Source organism: Leuresthes tenuis, unplaced genomic scaffold (assembly GCF_036924035.1).
Source record: "Leuresthes tenuis unplaced genomic scaffold, fLeuTen1.0.hap1 SCAF_9, whole genome shotgun sequence".
NCBI lineage: Eukaryota > Metazoa > Chordata > Actinopteri > Atheriniformes > Atherinopsidae > Leuresthes > Leuresthes tenuis.
The window spans coordinates 24,185,411-24,199,004 of record NW_027325363.1 but is presented as its reverse complement, the minus strand read 5'-3'; the positions used below and the strand labels follow the sequence as shown (position 1 = coordinate 24,199,004).

General features: G+C 42.9%; 1 protein-coding gene across 3 annotated transcripts in view; it reads left to right on the top strand.

Moving 5' to 3' along the window:
* The first annotated feature begins 1,997 nt into the window (after positions 1–1,997).
* The window catches only part of sik3 (SIK family kinase 3), a 29,696-nt gene continuing 18,099 nt past the window's right edge, over positions 1,998–13,594 (top strand). For 2 of the 3 annotated variants that reach the window (XM_072392927.1, XM_072392928.1), the window contains exons 1-5: positions 2,005–2,318; positions 12,090–12,206; positions 12,738–12,801; positions 13,211–13,372; positions 13,460–13,584. In XM_072392927.1, the coding sequence (XP_072249028.1) occupies positions 2,028–2,318; positions 12,090–12,206; positions 12,738–12,801; positions 13,211–13,372; positions 13,460–13,584 (759 nt within the window). In that variant the 5' untranslated portion in view covers positions 2,005–2,027. Of the gene's footprint in view, positions 2,319–12,089; positions 12,207–12,737; positions 12,802–13,210; positions 13,373–13,459; positions 13,585–13,594 lie in introns of all 3 variants that reach the window. The other variant, XM_072392926.1, reaches the window with a different exon arrangement.

Here is a 13,594-nt window from a genome sequence, read left to right as displayed (position 1 = left end):
GGACAAACCATTTCATCTTTTTACAACTGAGACCAAAATATAATTTTTAGTTTATGTGTATTCCTGCATTATTTGTAAATTTTAGATCCGTCTTTGGTATGAAAACACATCCTCAGCATTACTGACAGAGATGACTTAATATAAATGATCAACTTTATAACACACATTCAAAAGAGAATTTGGTTATTTTATTATTTATTACATGTTTGCACTGGGAGGAGAACTGTGCCCCAATTTCGTTGTGCTTGTGTACAACGAAATTGTACAACTGTGCAATGACAATAAAGTCTATTAAATCTTAAAAACAATGAAACTGAAATCCCATCTCCCTCAACGTTCTGCCTGTCTGTCTGTCTCCAGTTGTCAGGTTAAGAGGCAGATCATGAGTGCTGATCAAGATGGTTAAGATTAGCCAAGTCAGAAGAAAGTTTCAGTGAAAGACATCCTGCCTTGTTTCGGTTCCCGAAAAATCAAATCTATCCGTCTTAAATGACAATAAACCATTTACTTTAACATCCAATCATGAAAGTGCTGGATAAACTGTTAATAGCCCATCGAAGACAACATGTGAGAACTTTTCAGGACCCACTGCAGTCTACTTATTGCCCTGAGGTTGAAGTTGAAGATGCCATTATCTACTTGTTTCAACAAGCCCACTCTCATCTGTACAGTGGGGAGCGTGGCAAAATGGACGTTCTTTGAGTTCTCCCATGGTTTTGAATGAATGTGTGTGGATTCAATCAATTTCCTTCAAGACTATTTGTAGTTTTTTTCTGTAATTGTTTTGCTCAGTAATATATATATTATTGCGGTGGTATCATTTAGTTTTGCAGCTAAAAAACAGAGTAATCGATTAACCAGTGACTTATGCGTCTATTATTCTAACTTCTTTGTGATCCCAGCTTTTCTGTGATCAAGTTCCTCATTCAAAACACGTCTATGTAGAAACATTAACCATTTCCTCAAAACTGGATTTTGATGCACATGAATTAGCTTTATGTTACTACTGATCCATATGTATTTAGCATTTAGCTGATGCTGTCATCTAATAGTGCATTCGATTAACCTAACTTCAGTAAATGAGATATTCTTATACTAGCTAACACAAAGGGAACCTGCTCCTTTTTGAGGTTTGGCAGTCAAGCAAGAGCCCATTTTGGGATCAAGTTGGCTGCAGGAATTCCTTTCTACCACTAGATGGTGCTGTCTACAATCTGGTGAGAAACTTTCCACTGGAACAGGTTAAAAAAATTAAACATAATATAATATCAGTGGTAAGTTCAGTTGCTTTTGTGTTCTATTATTATAATTATATATATTATATTATATTATAATTTTTATGATTATCATCCAGAGTAACCTCTTTGTAAAATTCCAACTTATGTCTGCTCTTTATGGAAACATGTTGTTCCTCCCTACCCATTCAGAATGTCAAGGCCATCTCTCTGGTTTATGAAATTAACGCTTGAAACAAATTATTGTCCTTTTTTGTTTGTTTAGTATTTAGTTTTGTAAGGATATTGGGAAAAAAATACACCTGAATATCTCTACATAGTAGAATGACATCGAATGAAAATGGCCATGATTTTGGAGTGACCTCTTTTTTGTATTGCAGAATCTTAAACAAAGAGAAACACTTTGTGTAATTATTTGTAGTGTCACTTATTCAATGATGTGACGGTGTGATTATTTTCCTTCGCTCGATTGGTTTATTTCTGACAATGTAATGTCAGCACGGCATACATCTTTAAAGCCTCATGAACCCGTCTGATCATACATAGCGCAGCAGTTTTGTAAGGAATCACTGAATCATGGGAACCACAGTGATAATGCGCACTTCTCTGTCTCCAAGGCAACCACAATACGTTTCTGTGGATGAAGTCATTTGTTACGTTGATCGTTGCCGTGGTTACAACCTAGAGAGGGCGCTGCGGAGGAGCGTTTCACGTAAAATGACGCAGGGCGGGGGCGTGCCCGCGATGAGCGCTGCGCAAGGCTGCTTGTTGTTCCCGCAGAGAGGCGAGAAGATGGCGGCCGTGTCTAGCGGAGGTGCTGCTGGGTCCGCTGCGGCCGGGATTACGCACTCTGCTCGACCGACCCACACAGGAATGGGGTCCCAGAACCGAGCCCAGCCATCCTCCGGTATCAACCACTCAGGTCGTCAGAGCACGTCCAGTGGGTGCATCACCAATCCTGGCCACACTTCGGCCACCAGGCCCCCCCCTGCCCGAGTGGGCCACTATGAAATCGAGCGGACAATCGGCAAGGGAAATTTCGCGGTTGTTAAACTAGCCACACACATCATTACTAAAGAAAAGGTAAGACGGTTGGTGTCCGAACGTTAGAGGTGAACAATTAGAAGTTGTCATTGGTTCATTTTAAGCCTTTTCGTCCATGTACTCGGGATGACGCTGGGGCCTCCTTGTACCGGAGAATCAACAGCCAGCCCGCTTTGGTGACACTGCTGTTGGGTATACTGGGGATCCATTCGGACCGGAACATCACCATCAACTGTTGGATACAAAAATATCAATCTCAAGATAGATCATTTGTCTTATATTTATTAAAAAGGGTGAAAAGGCCTAAGGTTTAAGTGTGGCAGGGCGCAGAGGACGGAGAGAAGGGTATTGACGGAGATGAAAAAGAGGGGAGACAGCGATCTTGTTGTAGCTAGCTTAGCTTATGGGCTAATTAGCAGATTGGAAAGATTTATATATTGATAAGAGAGGTGATAAGGCACAAAGTAAACAAGTTTTGAGCACGAGACTGAAGAACACTGAGTTGACAATTAACTTTTGTACTTGATGTGTAGCTATCCAAAATGTTGATGGACGTAATTTAAATGTGTCATTAACGCACGACCGACAACTATGGCAGAGCCAAAGACCGTAGACTTTTTTTTTTAACTTTCTCTTCGTAGAGAATGTTCGTAGACGTACAGAAAACTCTCGTCCGGAAAGTTTCTTACGTCTTTTCAAGTTGAAGTTCACCGGTTTTTGCCAGTGCTGGTTTTTGTGGCATTTAGATGCTCTCGTTAAAAGCTAAACGACATTTTGACGGTCCCCCTCATCAAGGGAAAGGCATTGATCTGGATTTATTGGTGGTTTCTGAGCTGCCGCCACACACTTTTGAGTGTACGCAGATGCTTTTGCATAGTGTGGGCGCTTGTTAGCAGTATACTGGTCGCTTGGCTTCACTGACGGGAACGTCCTATTGTAAACAAATGATAGTCATGCAAAAACAAAGTCACCCTTCAGGAGCAGATGCCTTACATTGAGGCTGGCTACAAGTCAAGATTTTTTTTAATCAAATCTGTTATTGTTTGTGGTCTCAGAGGGTAGTTTGGGTACTGGAAGAGGTGGAGGACATCCAAATATTCTGAGGTGTCATTTGCCCACGAGTCAATGTAATAACAAAAAGATAATGATTTAGAAAGCTGTTGTTGGTTCATTGGACGACAGAAGAATGAATAAGATTTTCTAGTAGAAGCCACTTTGATTCGCAGCTCAGTATAGTGTCCAGCAGTTTCTCTCTGACGGTTGCGTGGCTGCTGTGATCAGCGTGCTCTCTTAAAGTGGATGTACAGCAGAACATTTAGAGCCAATAGGATTTACAGAAGCCCACGCGTACAGCAGGTATCTGCAATGTACTTCTTTTTCAGGTGATGTGAAACCTTTAATTCAGATACCATAACTCGAGGTGAGCCAGTGCTGAACTTGTTGACATAGACACAGACTGGCAGACACGGGTCATTTGGATCCTTTGCACCACATGATTGAGAGAACCTGCATTGTGTAGTTCCATGAGGCCAAAATAAACTTGGATCAGTGAGTCATGGAGTGGTTAAGATGCTGCATGAGGGACTGTTCAACTGTGCTGATATGACTGTGGGATGATTTAAAGACTAGTTGGAGCGGTGAGAGGGTTCTCTGTGTCATATAAGAGCAACGCAGAGACAGTAGCCGTCCACGTTGTTTCGTTTACTTCCCTGGATGTTTGTTGTCGTGTATCTGTCTGCGGCTGAGAGACGGGTAGAGGACAAAATGACTCTGACAGAATGAAAGAAAGGTCTTGTTTGTTGATGGTAGTTACAGACAGACCGAGTGAGCTCATGATTTACATGAACACGCACAGGGTTTCCAGCGTCCCCAGCTGCTCGTAAATATCAGAAGAAAACGAGTGCGTTTTAACATGCCTGTGGATACCATGAATATGGATACGATGATCACTCATCCGATGAATTGTGCTCTGGAGCCTTCTTTCATGGGCCAGGTTTTAGAACGACCAATGAGAAATGCTGACTTGTCAAAAATAGCCCAACAGCTCTCGCTGTTGTTATATGGAGGTGGATGTTATCCAAGAAGACCTGGCATTTTTGCTCAATCGCTTAGAGGCTTACAAAGGGACGGCCCCTGTCAATGCATCATTTCCTCTGTTGATTCGTCAACCCTCAAAAGGTTCAACAGGTGAATGCGTTTCCCCAGTGCACACAATCGTTTTATCTGTGGCTCTTGATAATACTTTGGATGGCTGCAGTGGTTGCCAACTAAACGGCAGTCTCACAAACTCTAATCGCTGATAGCAGATAACCAGTGTGCTGCGTGTGGATGTAGTAATAGTGACAGTTTGTCTGACCCGGACAAACATCATTTAGTGAAGTGGAGGTCAGAACAAGAGTTTTGATGCGGCCACAGGAGGACCAGCTGTGCCACATGTTGCTGCTGTCTAAGTGAGACTCAGTTTATGTGTTCAGACTGCTCATAAAAGTTATTGTGGGCATCACTTTTTAACAAAGGTTTTAAGTCCTTTTATGGGCCTCCAAAATGCTGTTAATTACTCACTTGTGACTTTGGCCAAATCCCCGTTCTTCCAAAGGTACCCCTTTGATTACATCACTGCGACTCTTTGATCCCTAAAAGAAAAGCGGAGCCTCAACTTTGCGAATCAGAGGGGTAGGACCGAGGGAGTGACTGGGTTTGGGCCCTTACTGTATCTACTTAGTGCTTAACAATGTATGACTCTGAGGACTGTACCATTGTTAACACAAGGATAACGGTCAGTTTCTCTTTGGTGTTGCGGAACCCCATCTGCGCCTCTTGTGGGTCATTCAACATGTTGAACTGGTGTCAGAGAGAGAGAGAAAACTCGTATTCTTTGAAAACAATCCATATGATGTTTCAGTTTAAATGGAAACAAGAGCAAAGGAATGTTTGTGTAAAGTTAGGTCATTGTTAGTTCAGTTGTTAGTATTTAGTATCGAACATAGCTAAGGCTTTGTGTTAGTGTTTCGACTCGTTTCCACTCAAAGTAACGTGAAACGGGTGATTTTTTTTCCCGCCTCTGTGGAAGTTATGTCAGCTGCTGTAAAACACTGACGAAGAATAAGTTGCATTAAGTAGCTCCAACATTATGCTGCCATTAAGGGTGTGTGATATGGATGAAGAATACAACAAGGGTTATTCAGACTAAGACTATCCCCCCCCCCCCCCCCCCCCCAGATATTCAAACACAGTAAAACACATAGATCCATATTTTTCATTGGTATATTTTCTACTTTCAGAGCGTGACGTTAATTACATTGTTATAACTTTTCCAGTACAATTTAATTTTCATGAATTCCTCCACTTTTCTGAAATGTGGCAGAGGACTTGTGATAAAGCTGGTTAAAAATGTTATACTTGGCCTGTCTTGTATATTACTATTGACGAGTGATAGCCATCCACTGCAATTTGTTATGGTATAAACTGCAGTTCTGTATCACTTTGCTTTAGTGGAAATAATATTGATATCGGGACACCTTCAGTTGCATATTTGTGCATACTTTTGCATATCCTTTCGACAGTTTTTCAGCGTTGTCAGGCGTTTTGATGCACAGTCGATTACATCAGAACTGCCGACCTGCTCTCAGTGAACTTTGCCTCTCGCCTAGTGGCAGCTGGGATATGCTCCCTGCGACCCTGAACAGGATGAAGCAAGACTATGGAAAAATGAACATCGGATTACATCAGAATCAACAAAACCTCCGACATTTGATCATTCCAGTTCTTGCATGTTTAGAAATAGTTTCTTGTTCACTAGTCATCTGGAAAACTGCTCTCTAGGTAAAGGGTGAGTTTTTACATTCACTGGCGATGGTGAGACAAGCAGCTGTGATGCAACCGAAGTGTGGAAGATTTATCTTTGCCCTGAACAGTCTCAATACCAATTAATCTTCAGAACATGTGATGAGCAACCAAAATGCACTGGGCTGCTGTTATGGTTGCATATGAGTGCGCAGTGTATTAACCAAGAGGGTGTGATTAGAGCCCTGGTATGTAGTTGGAGGCACGTGTTTGAAAAGCCTTGTCTTTTTGTTCCCTCGGCAACGTGAGCTGTGGTTGTGATTAAAACTCACAACTCTGTGCCTTCATCATCGAGTGCCGCTTGTTGTCAGTGGCGACTGTGTGTTGCTAAGGCTCCTAGTTGGAGAAAGGTCGCTCCATTGAAGTCTTTTTGGTTGCCATGGTTTCAGTCGTGATGGCAGTGGTGCCAGACCCCGACCGGCAGTTTTGAATGGATGCTCCTTGTCATTGGCTGAGCTCGTTTTTTGGCCTCACCTCAGGGTTTTAGACAGGTTCAGACCTTTTACTCGTCTTCATCATTTAAATGGTTGCTTTGTGTCACGACTGGTAAATGGCACAGCGTGTCATGTTCTGACATATGTCTGTTGGTGGAGGGGACAACCTTTCCCTCTTATCTCCTGCCCGTCCCTTCCTGTATTCCTCCTTTTCCTCCCAAGTGTTTTTGGTCAGAAAAGGACAAACAAGAGGAAGAGGGCAGGAGGGTTTGGTAAGCATTAGGTAACGGGTCTAAAGCACTGAGTAATAGTTTTACTCACTCCTTCAGACATACTCACACTAAGCTCTCAAACACACAGCAGCCCATTTCTTTCTCAAAGGCACACACACACACACACGGCCAAATGTGATTTAATTTGGGTGAGTAATATGACAAATGTTGGGCTGCTACTTGACATATCTTTCTGCCTGCTAGTCATCTTCTGCTGCATCTCAGTCATTCGAATCCATGACCCTGTGGCTACAGAAGGGGAAGAACGCGTGTCTGTGTGTCTCAGCACATGACACCATGTACATGATGGAGGGCAGCGCAGGCTTTGTCAAGATAATCGTATTGTGCTCCTCATGAACCATATTGGCACCTTTGTCTCTCCCGCTGGACTGTTGCCAGCAGGTGTGTGTGTGTGTGTGTGTGCTAATTATCTGTCCTTTAGTCATTTCCAAACATGGCGCCTCAGTCTGTTTCAGTTAAAACCCATAACACTGTGCCACCTGCCACAGTGCTGCTGGTAGCTGTTGATGCCCTTTAATGAGAGATTTTATTAAAGTTGTTCTTGTCTTCATGGATCTATTTTTTTGATCTATCAATGACATTTTAACTTGTTTTTAACCTTTTTACCTCGTTACGTCTATCATTTCCTCATGGCTGCAACTATAGTTGCGCGGATTAGTCTGACTCAACTCTGAGGCGCTGTTGGATGAATTTTCTCATGATCATGATCTCATGAGAATTTGGCCGCATCACAAGGTAACCCCAAACGCACCGCTGGCTTCATGTCATACGAATGAAGTACATCACGATGTGCTGCCATGAGTGAGTTTAAGAGTGTAGAGCTGACCTGTTCGGTTTTAGGATCATCCTTCTAAAATTCCACACGGTGATACAACTGGAGACAAAGTTGTATGTAAGCTTCAAAGACTACAGGTAGCTTCCCACAGAGTGCTAGCATCCTGCGGTAGCTAGTGCATCTCAAAATGTAGATCTTGCTGATCATTTCAATAGGTCTTTGTTTTTTTTTCTTGCTGTACTCTACAGAGGCATGATTATCTCGACCAACGTGTTTCTGTATCAACCCATTAAGCCTGAGGCATTAACCTGTTCAAAGCCGAGGCTCTGTTTCTAAAAGCCTTCTAAAGGCTTTTCTGCAAACCTTAAACCCGCCCATTAAAAGCTGTTATCAAACCATTTCTCAGCCTTTGAAGAAGCTAGAAAGATTATATATACAACTTAGAGGATAAACTATCTCATATAGTAAATAGTCAACGTAGCTATTATTTTCAGCCATATTTTAAACCGATAAGTGTGTGAAGACCCGGTTTGAAATGTTAAGATTCTGATATGTTGTATAATCTCTGATGGGGTGAAGATAACGCGGTACTTGAGGCCAACTAATTTTTATTGTTATTCCTGCTAGAAAGTTTAGCAGACAAATGGATTGGGTTTGCGAGCTGCTCTCCACAGCGCTTGTGTGGGAACAGTTTGGGTTTTAGCTGAATGAGCTAAAGTCCTATCTTTTTCTCTGCTGCTTCAAGTCTACGCTGACGTGTATGGTTAGCTTCAACAGGTGTAGGTGTCATTTTAATTCCTGCTTCTGACCGTTTTATTTTCCCGCTCCACCGTATATAAATCCTTTTGTTTGCACATAATATTTCGTTTACATGTAAGTGTTCCCTTTGCACCTCGCTCTAATGTTTGTAATTGTCAGAAATTCTTCATGAGTACTTTCGATGGTTTGGCCCGAAAGATAAACCCTCCATAAAGTGTGTGGGCTCTGCTGTGCGCAAAGATGAACGTGCAATGTCCAGCTTATCCACACTGTAACGCGGCCCTGTCTTCTACTTTCAGCCTGAGTCATTTCCACACACAAGTAAAACACCTCTGAAGGCTCTGCACTGACTCACAGCGTCTGCACCAGCAGTTTACGCACGTGTAACACGCAGTCATAGTCGTACAGTGTGTGCTGACCTGACATGACCCTGTCACGTGTGACGCTATTTGATGTCTTGTAACTTTACACACACACACACACACAAATGGCCTCAATTTACCATCATACCTGGCTGCTTTGAGTTGACAAAGCCTGCGTTTTCAGGCAGCCGTGGTGAGCAGCAGAGGTGTTTCTGAGCGTGTGTGAGTCAGACCCAGTCACATGCTGATATGGGTTAAGCCTCAGCATTACACCCTCTGAAGGTGTTGTAATCTCCATCTCCTGCAGATGAAGGTTAACCTCATACGTTATATCACCCTACTATGATGTGTGAACACAAATGAGCATGCAAGATGCACTTTCCCAGCTTTCCGCTGTTGAGGTTACGCCACAGAATAATAAGTGAGTCACGGATGGATTTTCCATGGATTTTTCGAGGTCCTAAAGGAAGGCAGTATGTTAATCATATACAAAATTGTGTTGATTATAAAATACTGCCTCTTGGTGCTTAGTTAGTATTTGTTGAATTACTTTCATTCATTTAGCAGGGTCTTTTATCAAAAGCAAGCTACGAGTCCAGAACACATCAGGGGCGACGTTAGCTCCAGTATCTTGCGCAATGACACTTCGACACGTGTAATGGGGGAAGCCAGGGATCAAACTGGGGATTTTTCCACTTGGAAGTATACTTTATCCCATGATTCAACTGTTTCTGATGTAGATGTAGGTCAAACACTATAGGCTGTCTTGATTCTATATTATGTATCCCATTGGATGCATTTCACTTTTTTTTTCTTTTCTCCAATATTTTAATTGATAACTGATGTGATTTAAAAAAAAAAAACATTAGATACACTCACAGTACACCTTTTCATTGCCAGGTGTTTTTTCAGATAGACTTAGTGTATTTTCATTGTTTAGCCTACATGGTGTGGCTGGTTTATGTGTGTGTGTCGAGTTAAATAAAATTAGTTCTACACACTTCATACCAAAATCTTGTTTTTTTTTTCTTCTTCCAGCTGTTTTCTCTTCATTGCAATTCAAACCCATCAGTCAGGCTGAGAGATTTCAAGTGTTTAGAAATAGAGATTTACTCTTGTGTGTTTGGAATGGCTGCTGGTAGAGTAAGAGCTCATGGGATCCGAGAAGTTTGAGGACCAGCTGGTCGTTTTGAGTCGTTTCGAGTTGCCTGCACTGGAGTGAAAGGAAAAACTGTCCATCCAAGAGGGTTGACACAAATCATTTGAATATTGGGCTGGCATCGCACATTTCCAGACACTCATCAGGGTGCTGATGAGAGTGTTGGATTGGATTGTGCAAACGGAATGTGTCACAAAAAGTTGAGGTACAGATGGCGACTCGGAATGTTGGATTGTCAGTTCCAGAAAGTGAAGAGAGAGTAGACGACGCGCACACTGGATATCTGTCATTACAGTGGTGTAGGGTAAAGTGTGCAGCAGGGAGCTATGCTTTTGCAATCTCGTCACTTTCTTAGAACTGAGAGACACGGGTCATGGCCTTGTGTGACGTGTAGCGACGCACCAGAAAAGACGGTGATACAGTTTTCCATAGAGGTACAGAGCTGAAGTTGCTGTTGTTTCTTTCCGGTCCACATCCTGTCATGTGATAACCGTATTGTGGTGTGTTGCTATTCAGCGTCTCCTTTAGCCACCTTGTTTGTTTGCCACGTACATGCAGAAGGACACAAGTGTTGCTGTGTTGTTAACTTGTGTCTAAGCTGATGACAGGCTCCCAGTAATCCCAGTCCTACTGGTCTCTGTGCGGTGGATACATTTGTTGCTGTACTCTTGGAAATCACCCGAAACCGCTTTTTCAATGCCCCAATAAAAATGTGCTTGGAGTAATCAATGGCGGCTTAAAAACGACGATAGAGCTATTTAAAGTTTTAAAGTTTGCATGTATTTTACATCTTGACATTTACCCAAATGATGAGCAACCCAGCTAACCAGTTTGCTTAGTTCACTTCACCACTGGTCTAACAAGACAAATGCCCGTTTATGTTGTAAAACCAATCTCTCTGTCACTGCCGTAGGTAAATACAGCTGTCAAGGATATTCTTATGAATGTGATCAACAGCCCCAGTCAAAAGTTGTTGGCCCAAACCTTTGACCAGTTCTGGATCTGGGTGACTGGAAAGAATCGCAGAGGATGAATTGTCACTTTTTCTTTTAAAGTAAGAGCTCATCCACAAAAATGACAAAGTTAAGTCGTTTTAAAAGCGACCTTTGGTAACCTGACCTGAGTTTTTTGTAAACGGCCACATGTTTGGACATCATACTCTCCACCGGGGGACATGTTTTTCACAGTTTGTACAATACCCTTGAAGGGAAACTCACACAATGAGCTGGTTAATGTCACCCTTACTGCTCTGTGCTCTCTCAGGAGCCCCCTGTTCGCTCTTCCTCACTTCCCCTTCCTGTCTCCAAGAGGAAGTTGGCCTTGACGGGCTTCAAACGGCCTCATCTTCTTCGTGTCTTTTCTCAGGAAAGGGAGAGCTCAGTGTGGCACTCCTTGGAATCAGATGTTAGGGTGTGTGTGTGTGTGTGTGTGTGTACACGCTGCATGCCTTTAATTTTTTTTTTTGTAATCTATTTTTGGCAGACGCTGTGTTTTGGGCCATTCTCATTAGCTTTGCTTGATTAAGTCATTAAAGCCGTCTACCCCCTCCTAAGTGGCGGAGCAAAGCTCCCGTCACACGCTATCACAGTCCACACCGCTGGAGCCATTGTCCAGGGCTCAGTCGTTATGTAACAGTTGTGTTCTCAGTCAAAGGTCACAGCACAGGCCAAGTTACCCAAACAGGCTGGAATACCGAGAAAGCCGCTGTTGTCAAACACAGCGTGGGTAGTCATGTCCTCGAGTACAAGTATCTCCTCCTGTAGCTTGTTTTTTTCTGCTAAGTCACTCGATAGTTGTGTTTATTACTTATTTTAGTGGTAGTGGATAACATCTCCTTCTTCAGAATTGAGTAGTGATTCCCTCACCTCGCCTCCTTTGCTGGTTATTTTCTTGGCACTTTTATTCTTTTATACTTATAGTGGCGTCATAGCAGTGATGCATAGCAGTGGGACTGGGCCTTGATTTGTTGTCTGTAATTTAAGCATCAGCTTGAATACCACTAATGTGAATGTGCTGTGTCTACTTTTAAGAGCTGCTAAACGTATTGCGTATTGAATACTGTCTTGTTTTGTCTTCTTTCTCCTCCTGCCCTCTGTACGCACTTCTTCCTTCACCGTTTCCACCGTAATGTTGTTAATCCTCTCACCCCTCTCTTGTCATTTTTCCATCCCTTCCTTGTCTCCAGGTGGCTATAAAAATAGTGGATAAGACTCAACTGGACGATGAGAACCTGAAAAAGATTTTCAGAGAAGTGCAAATCATGAAGTTGCTGAAGCACCCCCACATCATCCGCCTCTACCAGGTACAACACTCACCCACAGAACCAACAACGCGCTCTGCTCACAGCTCATCCATGAGACCTGTGGCCCAGTAGGAGAAGAACAAATAAGACAAATGTTGGTTTAGTGGCGTTTGATACTTCTATCGCTATGGGAGAAACTGCACCAAGGGACTGAGATTATATTATAAATGTACCTGGAAAATGTCTGTTTGTAACCTGAATAAATCTCTCGTGCCTCTGCAGCGACTCTCTCGTGCAACTCCAGTCTTCTGTCCTGTAGGCATCCTTTCATTAGACTCATAAAAGTTTAATAGGATTGTATTATTCTCATCTGGCTTGAAAAAACCTTGAAAACATTCTCTAATCGTTTTTGCCAGAAAAAGTGAGCTAAAGTCCTCCAACACAGATCGAACACTACAGTGAAGTGCACGGTCTATTTAGATCTCTTGTTTATATGCCAAACAGTGCTTACTCATGCTGTTGTGTAACCGCTGAACCGGCCTGTCAGAGGGTCTGTGAGTCCTTGTTGTTATCATTTGTTTATGTCTTCAGGTAATGGAGACAGAGAGGATGATCTATCTGGTAACGGAGTACGCGAGCGGTGGGGAGATATTCGGTAAGGGAATTCCCTGCTGTCGAAGCTAATTACTTTTGTCATTGCCACTCCCTCTGCTGTTTGTTTTTGTTGCCTTTTGGTTGTTGACCCTGTTTTTAAGCTGTTTTCTTCAGGGAAAAGGAAAATCAACTTAACTGCTTCTATATAAAACTTTGGCCACAATATTGTCAGATGAATTCTTGGTTCACAATATTCTATTAACTACTGAAAAACAGAACAGTGGCGCTTCCCCTGCTTCATGGTAAATGAAGTTTATTGGGGCAGATCCAAATGGAATCAAATGCTTCACGAGTTTTGGTCTCCTGGGAACAGCAGGCTTCCAGTTGAATTGGTGCCTAAGATGTTGCATCTGTACTGGCGCACAGTGTGCTCGAGCCCTAAATTTCAAAATCCTACCTTGTGCATGCAGACCACCTGGTGGCACACGGGCGCATGGCAGAAAAGGACGCCAGGAAGAAGTTCAAGCAGATCGTGGCAGCAGTCCACTTCTGTCACTGCCGTAACATCGTCCACAGAGACCTGAAGGCCGAGAATCTGCTACTGGACCACAACCTCAACATCAAAATCGCAGGTGTGTGTGTGTTTAAGCTTGTATTGGCGAGTGGGTTGTGTGTTCCTCTGTCAAGGGGAGTGACGCGATTCTTCTGTCTGCTTCCAGATTTTGGCTTCAGCAACATGTTTTCTCGGGGCCAGCTGTTGAAGACTTGGTGCGGCAGCCCTCCCTATGCTGCTCCAGAGCTTTTTGAGGGCAAAGAGTATGATGGACCTAAAGTAGATATCTGGGTAAGTTGGG